A 21,416-nucleotide genomic window follows, 5' to 3' on the forward strand; every position below is an offset into this window, starting at 1 on the left:
GGTGCTGCTTTAAGTCTCCCTCACACTCCAGGACTAATGGCAAAGCCCCATCCCTTGCACTTGAATTCAGCATCCTCACTTCTGTCATGAACAATAGCTTCAGCATACAGAACAAAGAGTTGAAATACCTGGGGTCAGACTTGAGCTGGTGCAAAGTGGTGTAACTCCACTGACTTCAGCTGAGGTGCTTTACACTAGCTGAAGATTGGGCCCATAGTTTGAAGGAAAGGCCAGGCAGGTTCTGGGAGAAAGCAGGGAGTCTGAGCCCATCTAAGAGGACTGGGAAATGATGAAAGGGAATAAAGCTGATGGGCACCTCTCAGGGACTGGAGATGAGGAAGGTCCCAAACCTGAGATGTTATGATTTTAAAATGAGGGAGCACAGGCCCAAGAAGGATGAATTCACACTGAATATATGGCCAGAGAGGGTTTAACATTAGAAAGAAGCTGTGAAGTCCAGCTCAGAATCTGTTCTGATTCAGACCCATTGCCACTGACAGGAACTGTGCAGAAGTGGCTTTACTGTGCCTCGGTTTCCCCACCTGTGAAAGAAAGCAACTTACCCTGTGCCACTTCAGTGATGCGAGGTGTAGCTGGTGTTTACAGTGTGCCTGGAGCGCCACCAAGAATGCTAAGGGCTGTTATTCCTGTTATTCTCAGTGTGCATAGCTCTCTGGGTTGCTGGCACTGACTTTTCTGTGTCTGGGTAATTTTTAACTACAGTCACATATCTCTGCTGCTGAAAGACTGGAGTCCAGGGGAAGCATAAGAAGTTGGGCCAAAATAGCTGCCGCTTTCTCTGTAGCATGGTTGGTTGGTCTCAGCTGTATCTCCTCTCACTCCTTCTCCTTGTGTGTATACCACTTCAGTGATACTTGACAGCGGTTCCAATAAATGGCTGGAGAAATTCCCTGATATGCGCTGTTTGGGCACCTGACCAAATGCTGGCCATACACGGCTGGACAGAGAACCCTTTAACAGGGAACATCACGTTCCTCCAATGCTGTAAGCAGAGCACTGACGCTTCCTATACAGGGACCGAGATGTCATTGAGAATGACCAGAGGGGACAACTGGTGTCAAGGGAAGAGTGCCAAGACTCCTGGGTCCAATTTTGGTCTCTGCCACTGATTCAGTACAGGACCTCTGGGTTTCAGTTTTCCCCTCTGTGAAAGGGAGAAAACATTTCCCTTCCCCCCAGCCTTTCCAGAACTTACAGTTTTCCAAAAGAGCTTAACAAACCTCCTGGTCTCTATCTCCAAAGATCTAGTCTCTGCATAATTTCACTGTAAAGCTTGTGCCCAATCTGATTTTGCAGGCAAATCTGCCTGACTGTCTCAGGGACGTTCACGGTAAACTCACACATCTTCAGTGATGTGGTGTCATTGTTTTCTCCTGAATGTTCATTAATCACCAAAGTTAAACAAGGCTAGTTAATGGCCCCTGTCTCAGCAAACTGAATCCTCAGAAGGTGTAGGTCAAGGTAGCTCCACCCAAGTTAACACAGCCTTGTTGATTTACAGCAGGTGAAATTTTGACCCAGTGAGTTTTAAACAGGGTCTCAAAACTCGGTCTTTAAACACTCTGCCTTTCTTACCAAATGGCTTAAATTTCCCTATCTTGACTCTTGTGATGTCATCCTGTTGTGAGTTCTCTGAGCCCTTTAAAGTCTTACAAGGCAAGAAGATCTGAATTCTTAATTAAAGAAAAAAAAGAAAAATCAAGGCAGGAAAAAAAAATCCTTGATATCCTCCAGGATTGCTTTGCGGGGACTCCCAACCCCAGAGGAACCAAGTGCGTTCCCTGAATGCTCAGCTCACAAACGGCTCCTGCTGCAGCCTGGGATACTCCCACCAGCTCCAGGCCTATTTTCCAACCGCTGACTATTCCCAACAGATTTCAACGCCCTCCCAGCTCTCTCCCACAGGCTTGGGTTTCCTGCCGATTGCAGCCAGGTGTCACCCCCTCAGCTTCTGAAGAATGAACCCCCCGCCCCGGCCTCTGCGGAGTTACTGCCTCTGTCTCACCAGACTCCCAGCACAGTCCCAGCTGCAAGGGACACCAGAGGCCCAAGTGCAACTTCTCAACACCATTATGGAAGCAGTCAAGCTACAACTAAGACCACTGCAGTGCACTTACCTGCAGCAGCAGAGACCCAGAGGTATCACTAGGAATGGTGGTGCTCTGGGTGGTGGGGTGGCAGAGATGGCATGGACTCCTTACGGCTCTAAACTGGTGCCTGGGGCTGATGCCCCTCTCACTCGCCCCTAGTTATGCTACTGCAGAAAACAAAATGTACCTACTATTTCAGTGCAAGGTACACCCTCCCCTCCACTAACTGGGGGCACTGAGGCAGATAAGAGCTTTCTACTGCTACCCATGTCCTCCATTCAAGTGTCAGTGGCCTGTGTCATGATCAGGGATCCTGGTTTTCTCTGATAAAAAAAATCGCAAATTCTCTGATAAAACCCCCAAAATCTGTGATTAAAATTAAAGGCCCCCCACAGCCTCCCTGGCCTTGCTGGTGCCCCTCACTACCCCCTACAGTCTCCTCAGCCCTCCTGGTGCGCCTCTTTCATGTGTTCATATGTGTGTATGCATGTGTGCACCTGTGCATGTATACATGTGTATGCATACCCATGTGCACATCTATGGGTGTACATGTGTGTATGCATCTGTATGTGCATGTGTGCCTGCGTGCATGTGTGGACACCAGACATGCTCCCATTGGGAGCTGGCTGGGAGCTGAGGGAGCAGGGAGTTGTGGGGGGAAGATTGGAGTGGCCCCCAGGCCGGCTGCACATGGACTGTGAGTCGTGCTATCAGCCCTTAAGGGAAGTCGTATATGGAGGAGCCAAGCCCAGTCTGGCGAATAGCACCGCTCGGGTTCCATGTGCAGCCATCCTGGCACTCTAGCCAGGAGCGGGGAGGCTGAAAAACCCCTGCTCCCAGATAGCTGCAAACCTCCCAGCTGGCTGCAAATTTCTCCACTCCCTCAGCCCCCAGCCACCTTCCCCCCAGCCCTGCCAGTCAACCCCCCAGCCCGCTACAAGCCCCACTTACCACTTCACAGGCTCCAGAAGGAAAGTGAGCCTGATCTAAAACTCGGGACCAACTAAAAGCCTCAGGCCTTGCCCTTCCCCCTCTCCCTGTCCCTCCGGGCAAGGTTGGGGCTTTCCCGCCCTTTTTGCAATCAGCTCCTGCAGGCTGGAACTCAGCCCACCTGCAGAGCAGTTTGCAAAGGGAAAATTTGTGTTTTCTCTGATAAAAATGGGAAATCTATGGTTTTCTCCATTTTTCCGTGGGAAACAGAAAACCCAGATCCCTGGTCATGATGAGGCTGAAGGTTCCAGGTTCAAAGGGGCATTACATTGGCAATGGGCTTGTAGTCCTTGCAGGAGTTATGGAAGCTATTTCTATGCCTTTGGAGCAGGGCAGAGGGTGTAAGGAGTACTAACAGAGCAAAGGGCAGGTCCACAATTGCCCAGTTCAGTCTGTGGTTGAGGAGTGCCCCTGGATTCCGCACTGAGGTTAAGCTCTTGTCTCGCAGCATCCATGACTAAAGGCTTTGGCCACTGCTGGTTGGCCGTGCTATCCTGGCAGACAATTACTTAGTCCCGGTTATTCAAACCTTTGTCACCTCTGTCTGGACAACAGCAACGTTCCTGGGCATGAAGCCATGAGCCCTCAGGGAACTCCAGCTAATACAGCATGTCTCTTGAGCAATGCAAGGCTACTGGGAGCATATCAGACCTCTGTTCTTCACAGAGGCTTCCCACAAAATGCCAGGTCATATTCCAGGTCTCAGTGGGTGCATATACAGGAGACATTTACTGTGGGGTTGCCTAATTAGCTCTGCAGTAAAGTCTCAGCATCCACACATGTGGCTGTATTAGGCTGCAGGAAACTAATGAACTCTGCCACAGGTTAGTACTTGTAAACCTAGTACTGTCCGCAGTGGTGCTCTTTAGTGTGCAGCAGCACATGTGTAGATGCTGACAGTGACGGGGCTCGAGGGGCACAAGGATGCTTCAGTGTGGGGGCTGCCTGTTGGCTAGTTCTGTGCTGGAGCACCCTCATGCCCCAGCCAGCCCCTCTCTGCAGTGTGCTGAGCCAGGTCAGAGCAGCCCCGAGCTGGCAGACTGACCCTTCAGATCCTCTGCCAGCTGAGGCTGCTCCAGCTTGGCTCAATGTGCTACAGTTCTGGGCACATACATAAACGCGACTTCTGGAAGCAAGAAACTCCAGTGTGATATGTGCCGGAGTTTATTGTGTTGCATCAATTTCATGTGTAGACGTATCCAATGTTACCTTCAAAGGCCCCCCTAGGCCTGGGTCCACCATATCTAAAAGCACAAAGCTCTGGGCTGAGGAGGACACCAACAACCCTGTTCCTCACATACTACAGAGCTTTCCATCCAAAGGCGGAAGCTCCTCTGTGAAGGAGGTGGAAGGTCTCAGGAGCTGGTTACAGAACAAACTCCCATAGAAATGAAGGCCCATTTCCAACCTCCACACCTGCCACTGCAAATGCAAGACAGGACTCTTTCAACCTGCTTTCTCCACTAGAAACAGGGCAGCATGGACATATAAAAGCTCCCCAACATCCCTGCCAAATGAAACACTGCATGTGTGCAAGTGTGCATGCGCTCACATACACACACACACACACACACACACACACTTCCTTGGGAGAGATGATGGTAAAAAGAAGGATCCGCACTACAAATGTTAGCCTTACTGTACAGTGCATGACTCCAAAGTGCTTGGGTACCATAGTTAGGAGAGCAGGGCAAGAATGCACTCAGAAGAGAATGAAACCCTCCCCCACACTGGCTATCCAGAAGGATGGCTGAATGGGTCTGCTCAGCTATGCACAAACCTGGTCAAGGGTACAAGATAGAAGGGTTACTGCTTGACCCATGGCAAGCAATGGAGAGGATGCTGCCGCAATTAGTACATAAAAGTTGGAGTTTAGATACTACCGGGGCATGAATCCTCCAAGTTCCTCTGAGGGACATGGAGCCAGTGTGAGTATGATGATGGTGCAGCCCAAAAGGGCTTCATCAGCCTTCTCTTCCCGCTGGAACCAACAGAGCTCAGCTGCCCAGCAGGAGCTCAGCACTTACTGTACTGTACTGTAAGATGCGACTCATCATCCTTCCTAGGTCTCTATCACTACACAGCCCTGCAGCATACCCTTGACCACCAAAAGTACTGAGTGCCCAGAGCCCCATCCAACACCAAGGGGAGCTCCAGGTGCTTGGTGCCTGTGACAGTCCAGAGGAAGGGAGGGAAACAACCCAAATATCAGAGACCCCTGGTGTAAATCTATCACATGCAACAGGCTGGCATTGCAGATCGATTTGGCCCCACTTTCTGGGGGCTATGTGATGCTTGGCAGTGACTGAGTTCTCTGAGCGGAAATGATCACATGCAAGAAATTGTGATTAAAAGCCTGTGGGTAGGACAGATCTGAACCCTGTAACTTCCCCCTCTCCCTCTCAGGCATTCTTGGGCTCATATTCCAGATGAGTCACCCCAAATTTGCACAGTACAGCATCAGGACCCTATGTCCTGGGGCTATGGAGAAACCTCCAGCTGTGTTTGGAGAGATCTGGATGTTTCTGTGGGTGTGTGTTTGTGTGTCTGTGCACATGGGAAGATCCTGTCTGAAAAAGATGCCCTTCTCCACCAATGCTTGACCTGCTCTGTGCTACAACCAGATGGTGGCATATGATACATCCCCACACCAGATGTTCTAGCATGACTGACATTTTTGGTATGTGCTGTTCCAAGCCAGAAATGCGAAGCTGCCCCAAAACCCCATCCTCCTTATTCTGTCCTGGCAGCAAAATCAACATAACACCCTCGCACTTGTCTCACTCTCTCTCCCATTACATTCAGCTCCACTGCAATGGGCAACCAGGAGGGTTGTGAACACAGTTCAGTAAATCAGACCCAGAACATTTAATCCTTGTGAAGAATGGCACATTGCCACCTGGGTGGCACTGAGCTGGAGTAATGGGGGCACCCAGGCAGGGCTCACTGTCACACTGAAGAAGAAAGGTTTTGTACTTGTGTGATAGCAGATTTCATGGCAGGATTGCAAGCTGCTCTGCAGATGTTATTCTATCACTGATGTCTCTTCCTTGGGGTTTTACCTACCTACTGAACCCTTCAGTGCTTTTCACGCCTACCCCGGGAGCCATGTTAATATGATCTTCCCATTCAAACTGAGCACAGAGAAATTGAAGCACCTTGCCTCTAGCTTCAGCATGAATCAGTGGCAAAGCTGGGACACAACCCAGGGACATCTTCTGTAACAATGAAGCCCAGTCTGATGACCAGCTCAGGCTACATGCTTTATGCCTTGGCTTTGGGCCAACCACTATAAGCTCCAAACCCCCTTCCTCCAAACTTGCCCCCAGCTTGACCCTCGCCCCTTCATCCTCTACTTGCAACCACATGCTGCCTTTCAAAACATAGGGCTGGATTGCCCAGGCTGACCAAGCTGCATTTGGCATAACACCAGAGGTAGCAGAGGAAGACAAACCCACCTATGCAGCCCCCCGATTCTAGGACCAAACTGTAGGGATACGGAGCACTGGCCTAAGTTAGAGCAGGCTGTGGGTTGCTCGAATTTATACCTAGTGCTCATGGCCCACAGGCTGCTTCTGGCAGCTGAGGGCTATCAGCTTGACAGGTGGCCCAGACATGTCCCTTTCCCCTGGACCAGCTGCCTGCACTGCAATGGTGTTGCATCAGGATCTGACTTAAAATGTAGACGCTGTTCTGATTAGTCAAAAAAATGGTGCCTCTCCATTGCCAGAAACCACGTCTGAGTCAGAGTGCGTCGATCCCACATCCTCATCCTGCCCAAACAATGCTGCGCAAGAAGCTCCACATTTTCCCAAGGACAGTGCCAGTGATTATAGCAGCAGGAGGGATTGGACTGCAGCACTGAGCGTCAGCCACACTCCCCTTTAAACAAACTTCTTAGTCTGACCCGACCTCTGGAGCCAGACAAGGGTCTTTCCAGCTCTGCAGGCAGATGGAAAGGCAGGGGAGGATGATGCCTGGGGAAATTTAACTCTCTGCAACTCCTAGTGGCACTAGTGCTCTAGAGTCTGTACTGGCTCCCAACAGCTTTCTGGATGAAATTCAAAGTGCCAGTTTTTATCTACATACCTAAAGTTTTGGCCATACATACCTAAAGGACTGCTTTCTGTCTTATGCCTTGGCATGGTCCCCGAGGTCAGGTGACAGCAACCTCCTGCAAGTACAATCAATGCATTGCATCGGCCTGGCAAAAAACATGTAGGAGATTTTTCTCAGCAGTTGTTCCTCAGCTCTGGAACTCCTGCCACCTCTAGGCTTACCAGAGTCTGAGCCTGGACACCTTTCGGGAGCGCTGGGTTAGCAACCTACAGCCCAGAGCCTGGGTGTGACCAATGGAGCCACTGGCTCCACCCTGCAGAGCTGGGATTTCAGCAGCATTTTGCAGTGTGGGGCCTCAGCGGCACTCAGCAGTGGAGGCTTCGACCATGCCATGCCATGCCATACCACGGGTTCTTTCCCATGCTGTACTGCAGCCAGGCAGCAGGGAGAAGCAGTAGCAGTTGTCGAGTCCCAGCATCAGCTTGCCTAGGAACTGAGCTGGGTCCTTCTAGCCACCTGCTGTGAAACATTGCTGACCACTGGTTTAGGGAGTTCCTGTTTGATGTTGATACTCTAGATTCATAGATGTTAGGGTCGGAAGGGACCTCAATAGATCATCGAGTCTGACCCCCTGCATAGGCAGGAAAGAGCGCTGGGTTCAGATGACCCCAGCTAGATGCCTATCTAACCTCCTCTTGAAGACCCCAAGGGTAGGGTCTAGTTGTCTTTTAACTTGTTTTGCTCATTCCTGTTTTATAAGTTACTCTGGTCTGTTATTGTAAGACACCCTGAGCCTTTGTTGGGAAGGGCGGTATAAAAATTGAACAAATCAATAAAGCTTTAGGTCATTGGGGCCCAGCCTGCCCGTCTGCCTCGGCATATCTAAAGGTATACGTCATCTTGATTTTTGAGCACTGGTGCTTGGGGCCAAGTTCTGGTGTCGTTTACACCTGTCACTAGGGTCACAATGGGTGCATCTACAGATGAAATTAATTCAACGCAATAAACTCTGGAGCTGTTTGTGCTGGAGTCAACTGCTCCCAGGCGCAGCATCTGTACATGTGCCCAGGACAGCAGCAGTTTCATAGATTCATCGATTGCGGGGCTGGAAGGGACCTTGGAAAATCATCAGGTCCACCCCCCTGCACAAAGCAGGAAAGATAACTGAGGGTCAGGTGACCCCAGCAAGGTGACTGTCCAGTCTCCTCTTGAAGATCTCCAGGGTAGGCGATTGCACCACCTCTGGAGGAAGCTTATTCCACATTCTGGACACCCTGACTGTGAAGAAGTTTTTCCTTATGTTGATCCTGCCTGAATCGGTCTTCCAGGATTTTGTGGCCATCCTGGTTTTCCCCAAGGGTGCCCTGGTGAACAGTTGCTCACCGAGCCCTTGATGTACTCCCCTAGTGTAGCAGTAAGCTGCTACCAGGTCCCCTCTCAGCCTTCTTTTCTTCAGGCTGAAGAGTCCCAGATCCCTCAGCCTTTCCTCGTATGGCCTGTAGTGTAAGACTGATCATACAGGTGGCTCTTCTTTGGACTCTCTCAAGCTTGTCCATGTCCTTGTTAAAGCGTGGTGCCCAGAACTGGATGCAGTACTCCAGCTGCAGTCTCACCAGTGCTGAGTAGAGCGGAAGAATCACCTCCTTGGTTTTGCTGGAGATGCATCGGTTGATGCATGCCAGAGCATCGCACTGCCAGCTTGTATTCATACTGTGGTCTATTATTACCCCCAGGTCCTTTTCATTCATGGTGCCGGTCAGTTTGGTGCTGCCAAGCCTGTAGGTGTGTTGGGGGTTGCTCATCCCAAGGTGGAGCACTTTATATTTCTTGAGTTTGAGCCAGGGTGGAGTAGCCCCAGACTGGCAGCAGGTTTGAAGAAGCAGCCCCAGGCTCTGGGTGGCAGCGGAGGACAGTGGAGGAGCTGGCTGGGGCGTAAGAGTGCTAAAGTGCAGAGCCGCGGGGCAGGTAGCCCCCGCACTTTAGCCAGCCTGTCACTGACAACACATGCATTTTGTTACACTTAATTACTCCACTATAAGATAGTGCTGTCCCCAACAGTACTATCTTATGGCAGAGTAGTTTACTGCATCCTAATACCAATGCACATGTAGATAGTGACACTTTACTGCAGAGCTAATTAGTTCATCTCTGCAGTAAAGCACACATGTAGATGCACCCAATGGTATTATTCCAGAATTTGGGCCTTGGTCTGTATCAGCACAGTATATTCAGATTAGTTGTACCTAACTCCTCTGGGGACAGGCTATGTATCTCTATGTATGAGTACATGGGTGCACGTGAGCACGTGCAAGTGGATCTGGGGGTATGAGGATGAGTTTGCATACATCGGTGGGAGTATGTGCTCAAGAGGGCAAGAATGTATATACATAGTCATGTGCACAGGGGTGTGCACTGTGACTGTGCGCGTGCGTGTATCTGGAAGGCAGACAGGAGAGTGCATGAGCATGTGTACATGCTTTTGTACAGGCACATGCAGAGTGCACACACCCCAGGAGGAATGTCTCCTGTGTGTACAGGGACATGTGGAGTACACGCACCCCAGGACGAATGTCTCATCAATGAAGCGAGTCTAAATAAATGGCTTCCTGTGCTCATGGTTGCCTGGCAGATGCACAGCTCTTCCCGAAACCCCCCTCCATCCAGAATCTTAGTGTGGGAAGCCAAACCTGTCAGCTCCCCTAGCCTCCATTAACCATCTCTTCTGCTGGTAAAAAGGAAGTGGATGTTGCTAAAAGAAAGCAACACAGCAGCGCCCTTCCGGGAATCTAAAGCAAGCAAAACAATGTCTCTGGGAGCTCCAGGAGAGGCCAGAAATCTCCACATTAGCCACCTACCCTCTCTCCCAAGAGTGACCTTCCAAAGCCACTTTGTCCTCTGCAAGGTCGCTCACTGGTGTTGCTGTACAGGATGGGCCAAGAAAGGAGGCTAGATGTGGAATTCAGAGCCGTGTGGAGACTCTGTATGTGCGTGGGTGGATGTGGGTGTGGGTGTGTGGCTACTGACCCTTCAGGGTCTGGGATACTCTGTGGGACTTGTACAAAGACGTGTCAGGTGGCAGCAGGTAGCAGTAGAGGTGGGATGGCGCTAGGGGCAGCGCAGAGCTGGTTAACAAGAGCCTCTCTCACTAGGCCAAGCCCATTCATTTTGGCTGTGACTTAATTTTTTTCTCTGATTATTCAGATCCAGTTAACTTCCCCAGAGCTAATGTTAAAGAGCATATTTGGCTTATTGGATATCGGGACACATAATACAAGACACTGCTGAGTGCTCATCCCAGATCTGCCACCGGCTCCCTTGGCAACTGTGGACATAGCATCTCATAGCTTTGTGCTTCAGTTTCCCCTTCTGTAAGATAGATGCAATAGGCCTGACTCATTTATACTGAGGCTCCTTTCCACCAGCACAAAGAAGCCTTAAGGTGAATGCAGGTGACATTTACACTCACTTTAAGGCCCGTTTTACCCTCCCGGACTGGGATAAAGGGGCTATGACGTATATAAATAACTCCAGCCTCCTTCACAAGGGAAGAGCATGCTCTAGGTAATACTGAATGCTGAAAATCAAAGCACTCTGGGAGTGCTACAGCAAGTATGGCGACCTAGTCCATAGCCTGAGTTCAGCCTCTCCCCTTATTCCTTTCCACAGACACCCACCCCCAGCAATATCCATCCTGCTTGCCTCAGCTGTATGTGCATTCACATCATGGCAGCCATGCAAGCCACGCTACTGATGCTCCACGAATACACAATGAGGGATCATGGATGAGGGCAGAATCTTCCCCCCACCGTGCACCACTGTTCAGCTCATTGGATGCATTTTATTTTCTGTCCTTCCTCCCTCTGAATAACCTCAGGCACCAGGCAGCAGCAGGAGCCCAGCTCATGACACCTCCTTATTGCTTCCAGGGGGGTTACACTATTCCGACAGGGCAGTGGCTTCTCGGACAATCTGGCTCCAAGGACTGTGGTTATCCAACCTCTACCTTTTGTGGGTGGGTGGGTGAGAGAGATCACCTGGTAGATCCTCTGCCCTCACACGTTCTCAAATCTGCGCTCTTCCTGGCACCATCAGCCACACCGCAACATCCTCCTGGCGTTCAGCCCGGGAAGCGATGGCAAACACGGATGCTCCGAGGGGGCTGAGAAGATCGGCAGTGAGGCCAGATCAGCACTGGTGCTGGGAAAGACTGATCTTTTCCAGCCCCTGGAACCAGCCTGCCTCTCTGCTGAAGTCCCAGTCCCTGCAGGAGTGACCTTCTCCCCTCTGCCAGAGCGCTGCAGCGTGAAATCTCTCATTCCATCCCTCTTGCCTCAGCCCCGCGGAGGTTGCCAGCTGTGTCATTTCCCACAGAAAACAAAGCAAGACAATGCTAGGAGACCAGGGCCAGAAGCCGTGCCCCATCCCAGCAGATACACGTCCTGTCAACCCGAACTCAGGCTCTGTCAGAGCTTCCACTGGGGAGAAAGCCCTGCTTTTAGTGGGTTGCAAAGACCCCCCCAAAAAGAAACCTCAACCAGAACAACTCAGCTCCAGGGTAAAACTTGGCAAAAAGGCCCCAGCTGGGGAGCAAGGATCGGTTTATAGCATTTGTGCCAGTAGAGAGAGAGAAAAAATCTCATGGGGTGAGTTATATGTACAAAAATAAACCCAAACACAATTTGTGCTCTTGTAACTGGAAAAAAAAAAACCCAGCTTCAGTGTAAAGTCTGCTAGGGCAGTTTGGGGAACAATTCTGCCCTGCTGGTCCAAATTCTCCACTGCTGTGTAAATTAGTGCCACTCCAGTTCTACTGACAGGAATCCAGTGACAGCGAAGCAGCAAGCCACGGCATGCACCTTCAGGCCTCATGAACAACCCTATCGCTGCAAGCCGGAGCATGCCCCCCTGAGTAACCCTGCAATAACAACCTGCAATGGTGCTGGGCAGGGCGCAGTCTGGACAGTGCTTATGAGCAGGCATCACAAACCAGCTTGCCAGGCATGGAAGGGAGGGAAGGGAAGAGTGAAATCAGGAAGGAAACTGAGCTCCATTTCAAAAATGTTACCATGAACATCTGTGCTAAGTGGGGAGAGATCCCCTGACAGCATCTCTCCCAGAGAAAGGCCTGTGGAGAGCAATCACTGGACTGTGACCCAAGCCCTCTTGGCATTGCAGTCAATGGATCAGGCCAAGATGCATTAAAAATATACTGGCCAGCAAAGCACATCCTCCACAGTTCCCAGGATTGTTACCATATATAGGCGGGGGGCGGGGAGCAGAAGGCATCTGAGGGAGGCTCAGTGGGGTCTCGCTAAAAGCCAGAAAAGTGTCAATAGAAATAGCAAGGTGGTTTCATTGTCTGAAAAGCAAAGGGCTCTCTTTAATTCTCTTCTTGGTGCAACACGGGGCCAGAGAGTGCCCCCAGATGCCTGCAAGCCTGCACCATAGTCAGATCTAGGCAGGCTGCACTTGATGGGCCAGCATCTGTGGCCATACACCATCCTTTTGCACCCCCACAAGCCCACAAGCTCTGGAGTGACTAGAGGCTGCATGGATGCTCCAGTAAATACTGGTCTGAAAGAGGCTGCATAGAGCCATGGCAGCGGCTGAGGATGACTTGAGAGGTCTGCTCCAGCCAGGCCACCTTCTTAGCACGTCCCACAGGCTGGGCTGGAGGAGGGGAGGGTGGGGGGGCACCTCAAGGTGTCTCCCACTGCCACTTATGTGGTCTGTCTCCTGTGTAGTTGAAAGTACTGACCAGGGGTACCTTCAGGGCAGCTTTGCTGCTTCTTTTCCAGGTTGGGCAAATGTGGAGCAGGCACAGGTACGGGAGATGTGGTTTTCAGCAGCCTTGTCAGAAGCAGCACAGAAGTGATATAAATTAACCCTAAGATCAGTTTGCCCAGGGTCACCAAGGGAGTCTGGGATAGAGCAAGGACTTGAATCTAGGTCTCCTCCAAACATATTCTGTTCCATTCCCTCCTGTTTCCATGTCACTGTTGCCTTTTAAACAAGGAGATAGGGAGGCTGGCCCAGTGGGGCCCAAGAGAATTACATTGTGTTCTGCCACCAATTCCCTTGGTGACCCTGGGCAAATCACTTGGCCTATTAGTACCTCAGTTTCCCTCTAAACAGGGAGGGGAGCAACCCTGCCCAGGCTCAAAAGGATGTCATGAGGATAAATTCATTAATATTTGTCAAGCAATCAGGTACTAAGACAACGAGGGGCGAGAGAAGCACTGAAAACACATGGACCTTTATAGAGAGGGGAACCTCAGGGGACTTTAAAAGAGCTCTAGGTGGGAAATGTAAGCACAGGTCATAACTCTGCCTGCTGCATGACCTGCAGCGATGGGTGCCTCCCAGAGCTGGGAGGCCGAGGTGCTGCTGAGTTCAGCTTTCTGAATGTCACAGAATGCAGGAACCTGCAAGCTGAGCCGAGCTTGGGAGAAATGGACTTTTTTGGGAGTGAAAGAGCCCTTGGCAATGGGTTCAGAGCCAGGTCCTAAATATTTACTTTGTGTGAGTCAAATGGAGCAAAATACTCGGTGCCAAGATAAAAGCAGCCTCAGGAATGACCTGCAAAGGGAGAGAGACTTGGCTTGGGCCCTGTTCTGTTCCTCTATTGTGCATGAAGGGGCTGAAAGGGGCTTTCCCTTCTACTTCGTTCCCCCTTACCTTGGAAATGCAGGGCCTTGTTGCATGATAATATAACCAAGGAGGGATTTTTGCTCCAGACCCAGGAAATTGCCTGTCTTGGGCCTCACTAAGCTTCATTATGGTGCAGGGGGCTGCTGCTTCATTGGCACTTCCCAGACCAGCAACTGTTTGATTCACACAGCATTACATGCACCTGCAAAACTGTGAGTGAAAATGGGTGGTTCAGAGCAAGACCTGTGTCTCTCCAGGCAGGGGAGCTGGGCAGCTCCCCCAGCAACAGTGGGAGTGGAGAGGACTGGGTATGGGGTGGGAAGGTATATAGGGTGTGCAAGCTTCATGTATCATGTAGCAAACAGTAATTGGATGGGATGTGGCCCTGGTCATGGAAAAGACGGGACAACGTCAAAATATCTGCTGCTCCACGGGTCCTTCCATTTCAGCCTCCCTGCAGGAGATCTCAGGGGCTACCCCAGCAACTGGGATGCTGCAGCCTGCCCCAAACAATCCCGCCAGGGGATATCACACCAAAGACACCTCCTGCCCCCTTCATGAATTCCTCAGCAGGCTGCTCAGGGTAGTTTGCCTGCTGGGTGCTGTGATGTCACGCACCAGATCTACTGGGTCAAATCCAGTGCTGGTGAAAACTGCAGTAGCTCCATGGATGCTGATAGAATTGCACTGATTTACAGAGGGGTGGTTTGCCCCAAGTCCTAATTTGGGGACCCAACTGAGGGCTGTCACATATGAACCAGAATCCCAACCCGTTGGGTTGCCTTTCGTCTAGCCATTGCTTTGCCTAACATAGTTTAGCAGTATGCAAGGTTGTTGGCACAGCAGACAGATAAGGATTGCTCACAATGGGCCAAGGAAGCCTCAGAGAATAGGCTGGAGGAAACAATCCCAGCCCCAGGGGACTGATTCAGTGATTTCATTGGCCTTTTCCATCTGACTACTAGGGTTATTCAGAGACACAGCTGATGATTTCCCTCTCGCGCGTCCCTTGGCCCAAGCACAATGGAGCCCTCTCTTTGCTGAATGCCGCACTTCCTGGATGCTTGGCATGCAGCGCCTGTGTGTCGCGTGATCCCCTCGCTGCCTCCGCTTGACCCACTCTGTGTTTACCTCCATTTCCTCTTGGCTCAGGGCTGCTTCCCACCCACTCTGTGCTTCCCTCCCTGCCATTGCCAGGGCAGCCTGTAGCAGGAGGGAACAGATTCCAGGAAAACATCCCCAGCAGAGACAGCCAAAGGTCAGTGCCCCATTGAGTCCACAGGCGGCTGAAAGCTGCTTGTGCTGTCACATCCCTCGAGTCCATTCAACCCTCCCAGAAAATCCTAGAAACATTGGGCAACGGCTCCAGGGACAATATTAACTCATTGTGACCACTTCTGTTCCCACCCTGCAGGTTTTCCCTCTCTCAGGAGTCCTGCCACACACTACACAACCTTATTTCCCCCATAAAAAAAAAATAAAAAGCCAGTTTCTTCATCCTCTTCCCTAAGATTTTTGCAAACCATGATCCTGCAGTGCATTCCACACAGACCTAACCCATGCCCCCAGATGCTTGAGCAAACCCTCAGATATCAGGCCTCAAAATCATCAGAACAAATGTTGGGTTTTCAGCACCACAGCCATTAGTTTAGCAGCTGGGGATGCCTCAGTCCCACTGTGGGTCTAAAATAGAGCAAAACCAGCACAATTCCACTGCTCAGGGTGTCAGGTGGGTCAAGGCACAGGAAACCTATGTAATGAGTTTGTTCTCCCCATGGGTGGTTGAGTATTGCTTCTTGGGGGATTCTTGGGCATTGGGATGTTCTGGGCATGATCAACAGGGGTGGGTGACGGGGATGAAAGGCAGCAGACAGAGACACTACACAGACCAGGGGTTTCCACTCTGATCAAACAGAGCTGCCTGGCACAAAGCAAGTGCTGGCTGATTGCTCTCTCCAAAGCCCTGGAGCTGGTGGGCCAGTGGTGGCTTCAGTGACAGACCCCTAGAGCAGAAGTTGCCATTCCCAACAGGAGCTTCACACATGTAAACCCATTGAGGCTGATGCCTTGCCAAGTACCCATACAGGCAGAACTGCGGAGAGAACTGCTGGTCTAGTGCTAGCTCCCTCTGGGTTTGCTAGCACTAGACCAGCAGTTCTCAACTTTTTTAGACTCAAGGCACCCCTTGTTAGACTCCAGACACCCCTCAGAAAATGCCAGGTCTTTGTTTTCACTTATATTTTGACTATTGAAAAATAATACAGCCATTTTCCTGTTGTAAAGAACTCAGAAAGACCACAACAGTGCAGAATGTTTTTAATGCTACTGATTCCTATTTGCAATCTCTGGGTTTATTCTGTGAATCGGGTTTGCACACCTAATAGTGCTAACATTGCATTGTACCCCACAGCACCTTTGAAAGGATCTGATGGCACCCCAGGGTTGAGAGTCACTACAGTAGACACAGTAGTGATGGTAACACCCTGGGAGCATGAACTGAGGCCAAGTGCTACAATTTTCCTATAGGAGTAGCATCTCACCATACAGACTCCTGAGCCCATGATCCATTGTCCATCCCGTGCTCCTGTCCCTGCACGGCACTGCATCATGCCCAGACTTTCCCTGTGTAGCTGTGCCTCTGCCTTTTAAGGGGCTGATTTTGCTCTACTTTAGTCCTCCAATGGGGCTGAGACATCTTCAACTTCCGAACAGGAGAACACTAAGAAAGCAATCAACCATGCCCTACCACCCCCTGTTTGCAGCACACTGGCTTCACCAAGCTAGAGCCCTACCCTCACCAAAGGATGGAAGTAGGCAGGGAGGCATTAATCCCCTTCTCTACGGGGTCTTCTTTGGCACCTGTCCCTGTCATTGCAATGGTAAAGGGATGCCAGGATGTAGGGAGCCCTTACCATAACTGATGCCATCAGAAGGGGACAAGAGCAGCAAGAAGCTGGAGGCGCAGTGTTCAGAGGACTCGATGTCCACATCCCCGAAGGCCAGGAGGAGAGAGCTCCTCTCAGCTGCCTGGATCCTCCACTCGCAGGATGTGTGGTTGGGATAGGTGCCGGGGTAGTTCTTGGAGGTCAGCGTCCCGCTGCGTGGCGTCAGCACCGTATGGCCACATCCGTCCCCTGGAATACAACAGGGCTAGGCTTAGTTCAGACACCAGTAGCGTGCTGGCCTTTCAGCCAGGACGTAACTCAACTAGACATGCCCAGCAGGTCTGAGTGCTAACAGATATGTTAAAACAGAGGAAGCAGCAATGGTGGAGGAGTTGTCATGGTGCTGACTTCATGGTGGCATCCCTACATCTGCTACCGACTCACCGAGCAGCCTCGGGCATGTCTGTGACCAACTCACCTCTGACACTGAGGGCACTTCTGATTTCTCAAGTGTGGCATCTGCGACTTCAACTGAAGGCAGAGGGAGCTGGGACTTGATTCCCTGCGCTCCCTGTAGCGCAGGCTGAGCTGCTAAAACCCAGGCTTCCAAAAATAGGGGGAAGCTTATTTTTCTGTGCTTCGGTTTCCCCATGTTTAATGGGAGAGAATAACTGGGCTCCTGTAAGCATTGATTAATAGTATCTACAGAGTGATCAAAGGCATCCTTGATGGCAAATGCTACAGAAAGAGACCATCTGTATTATGCTGATGAAAAGTGTACATTATTGCATCAGAATTACTATTAACCTTGAAGGAATACATGCTGAGGTGTGACAGAGCTTTGTCCATGTCAAATGAGCTCAGCTAGTTTCCAGGGTTTTACAAGCAGCTTGAAAAAATGAAGTCTGGAAAGGGGGCATGCAAACAAGAAGAGATGCAAATCCGGCAACCTCTGTCTTACTGTTTCTATCTGAGCACCTCTCCCACAGAGAGGACAGTACAGAAGTGTCGTGTCCTTTCCTAGAGCTGATTTGTTATCTCATTTCTCCCTAGCTGTGTGCATGACTTCATCTTCTTTTTTTCTAATAGTTTTTCATTGTGCGGCAGTGTTGAATCACAGGCCAGATCCAAAAGGTGTCTGACTCTGATCTAGGTGTCCAAATGCCTACTGAGTTCAATGGAATTAGATTCCTAAATCTTTTTAGGGGTCTGGTCCAGTTTTTCTTTTTAATTGCCCTTTTAATCTATAATTTGCATCAGAAGAGCACATAGCATCATAAACCAAAAGAAAGCCCCATTGTGTCAGGTGCTATATAGGCACATAGTGTGTGAAGTGCTTGCTCCAGAGAGTTTACAACCTAAACAGACAAATGGTAGTGGGAAACAGGTATGGAAAAGTAAAAGGAGTTGTCCAAGGTCACACAACAGTGGCAGAGGCAAGAAGAAAATCCAAGTCTTTCATCCCAAAGGACTAACTGCAGGTGGTGTTGTGCCTGCCTGACCTCAGACCTCTGGCCTAAGATGCAGGGTCTGGTTCTCTTTTCTCTTACGCTGGTTTTGTACTGGGGAGTTACTCCTGATTTACGCCAGTGGAAGTGAGAAGACAATGCGATCCTTGGGCTTTTATGGGAGTGCAGTCAAGATCTCAGGATTTTCCTCACTGGCATAACTCAGTGCTCAGCACAATGGGCCTCAGTTTGGGTTGGGACCTTCTAAGTGCTATTTGAATGCCAGTAATAAGTAGCGAAAATAAACCGTGCGCCATGTGACATGGTTAAGTGGGTACAACACAAGCCTAGGAGTCAGAGCACCTGGGGTCCATTCCTGACTCTGTCACTGACTTGCTGTGTGACCTTGGGCCTGTCACAACTCCTCTTTCTCTTCCTGCCTTTGGTTTCCCTTGTCTATTTAGCTTGTAAACTCTTCAGGACAGTGTCTGTCTCTCACTGCGCAGCACCCACCACAAAGGGCCTTTTATCTTGGTCGGAGCCTCCGGGTACTGCTCTGATGTAATGATTAAGCTGATCCGAGCTGTTTGAGAAGCTGTGGACTGGCAGCTATTTGTTTTCACCACAAGCCTGAAAAAACTTAAACCAAATCACATCTCCTGCCAGTTTGCCTTCTGGTAGCATCAACATGCGGTTAACCAGAACCAAGGATTCAGCCCCCTGTGCCTTCAGAAATCACAGCTCCCTCTATCCACTGCTAACAAAGGGTTTTTCTGTTCTCCGTACAGGTATAATACCCATGACAACAAAGCCAGATCCTACTTTACTTTGCAAATACAGCTGGCCTAGTGAAAGGTAACTGGTCGGCTTCCAGTTAGGTTCACTTTCCTGGCTGTAGCTAGCAGCTGTGTCTCATTACCTATCATGGTAGAGACATGCTTCTTCCATTTAGAGCAAAAAGCTTGACTGTATTTCGATAATATTTTTACATGGTATTGCTCTTCATATCTCTAAGCCACCTTGTCCCTTTAAAAAAGGAGGAGTGGTAAATTTGGGACTTAAACTAAATTGGCAGGTCCCTTAAAAATGAAATGTCAAGAAGGATGGGGAAGGTCACCCCGGTTCTGCTTCACCTGGGGTCTATTCATTGATCGGTGCTTCTAGGTCAAGGTAGATCCTGGCCAGTGCTGTGGCCAAGTACGGTCTGTCTCTCCTGTCCTTTGGGAGTGTGTGAACCACCCATGCTGACCAGGTGACCAGCATGGGTGACACCAGGGCAAACTGGAAGCTTCGCTGTTTGTTTCGATGACTCCAAGACTGCTGCCAGCCCATGAGCCAGGGTTCTGTCCCCGCTGATACACCTGCTCTTCCACCCCATAAAGCCCCCTTTTTCACCAGCCGCCCCCTCAGCAGCACGTGGTCCGTAGTTGCTATAGCACACGCTTGCTGGGCGAAAGCCTTTAACAGAAGAGGCACTGTGAGGCCAAATATCAATTAGGCTCCTTCTCTTGCTTTTCAGCCTTTGTGCAGCCTGCATTTCAAATGAATGAGGCTGTCTCCCAAACCGTCCCCCCCATCCCTGGCCCAGCTCTCCTGCAGCCGGACAAAAAAGGAACATTGAAGGCCTCCATTTTTCCTGCTGCTTTTGCTTCTCTCTCTGGGAGATGAAACCATAGCACTGAAAGCTTCAGAGAAACCAGCCAGCAAGAGCTGACAGCCGGAGGCAAAATTGTTTCTCTCCACTGCTCTCCAAATGCATGGGCACACACTCACCTCGCTTCTGCCAAGCCAGGAAGCTACCGTGGCCCTGCTGCCCTTCCAACACTGACCTACTGAGGAGGAAGCTGTGGGGAGGAAGGGGAGGCGAGAGGTTTGTGTCAAGCCAGGCTACTGCCTGCAAGTGCATCCAAAAGTAGCTGCCAGGGGTTTGATTCCAGTCTCGCAGTGTAAATCAGGAATAAATAATAATCCCTAGCTCTTATCTAGTGTTTTCTATCAGTACGGCTTAGCATCCTCCCAGCTTTACAGAGGGAGAAAGGGAGGTTCAGGGAGGTGAAGAGACCTGCCCAAGGTCACCCAGCAAGCCAGTGGTAAAATAAAGCACAAGATTCCTGAGTGCCGCTCTGATGCTGTATCCACTAGGCCATACCCCCTCCCCATGGGTGTTAAGCTGGTATAATTCAAGCACCCAAAAGATCAGACTGGGAAGCCAGTAAAATTGGTTGTTCTTAGCACCACTGAGAAGGGCAGCTCTCTGCCAGACACAAGCTGTCCCAAGCCCTCAGCATGGTATCCAGCAGCACCAGGTCTGGAGTCACGTTCAGTCTCCATGCCTGGTTCAAACCAAGTTTTTTCCTCACTCCTTCTCCAACAACAGGTCCTGCATTGCTTCCACTGAAACCACTGGGGTTTTGCCACTGACTGGCATAGGAGCAGGTCCCCACTTAGTATCTGCCACGGACCACTGAATGGCAGCAATGTTCAGTATGCTTAGCGAGACCGCATCTGTCCGCATCTGACCGCCCCTGCTGGGGCCTGGAAGCCTCTGGGCAGGTCAGCTGCATCTATGTACAACATCTGTAAGTCCCAGACTAGCTCCGTGCCTGTGGACAGGCCCCATGGGGCCTTGCAACACGTGCAGAATCACCAGCACAGCCCAGAGAGCAGGTGACCTACCGTCTTCCACTGAGGCTGGCCACTGACTTCAACAGGACCCTAAACAAAGGCCCAGATGCTACGGAGGCCCCCCTTTCTAACCTGACACCAGCCACCAGCTCTCAGATGAGACCCAGTATTTCCAAACCGCATCGGGGCAGCACTGACCTGCATTGTACACAAGGAGGAAAAGGAGCAAAGGTGAGTGTTTTTCCTTGAGAAAGAAAGAGTTTGCTGAGTTTTATGGTGAAACTGGTGCTGGTACGAACAGCAAGAGGGGGGAAATTCCAGATGTACCCACAGAATGGGACGACCCCAAGACAAGCCCTTCCCCTGTCCTCCAACTTCCCCAGGGCTGTCCCCTGGGATTGATAGATCTTCAGCCTCCATGACTGACTTTGCCCCTCTCTCCAAGGGGGCTGCCAGGGATGGCGGTTTATGGCAGTGGTTCTCAAACGTTTTTGTACTCGGACCCATTTGTAAACATCAATGGCTAGTCCCGACCCAGCACCCCTCAGTCTTGACCTGCTGCCCCCCACCCTCAGGCCCCAGGCTCCCAGTGTCAGCCTGCAGCCAGCAAGGAAAAAGCCAGTTTCCCACATTTTTCTCCTTTATAG

At 50.6% G+C, this 21,416-nt stretch overlaps 1 protein-coding gene across 1 annotated transcript in view; it reads right to left on the reverse strand.

The window, feature by feature from the left end:
- The window catches only part of LOC102374479 (discoidin, CUB and LCCL domain-containing protein 1-like), a 55,625-nt gene that overhangs the window by 24,082 nt on the left and 10,127 nt on the right, over positions 1 to 21,416 (reverse strand). The window contains exon 3 of the mRNA XM_025201956.1: positions 16,724 to 16,945. Coding sequence (XP_025057741.1) covers positions 16,724 to 16,945 — 222 coding nt within the window. The remainder of the gene's footprint in view (positions 1 to 16,723; positions 16,946 to 21,416) is intronic.

This window comes from Alligator sinensis, unplaced genomic scaffold (genome assembly GCF_000455745.1).
Source record: "Alligator sinensis unplaced genomic scaffold, ASM45574v1 scaffold883_1, whole genome shotgun sequence".
NCBI lineage: Eukaryota > Metazoa > Chordata > Crocodylia > Alligatoridae > Alligator > Alligator sinensis.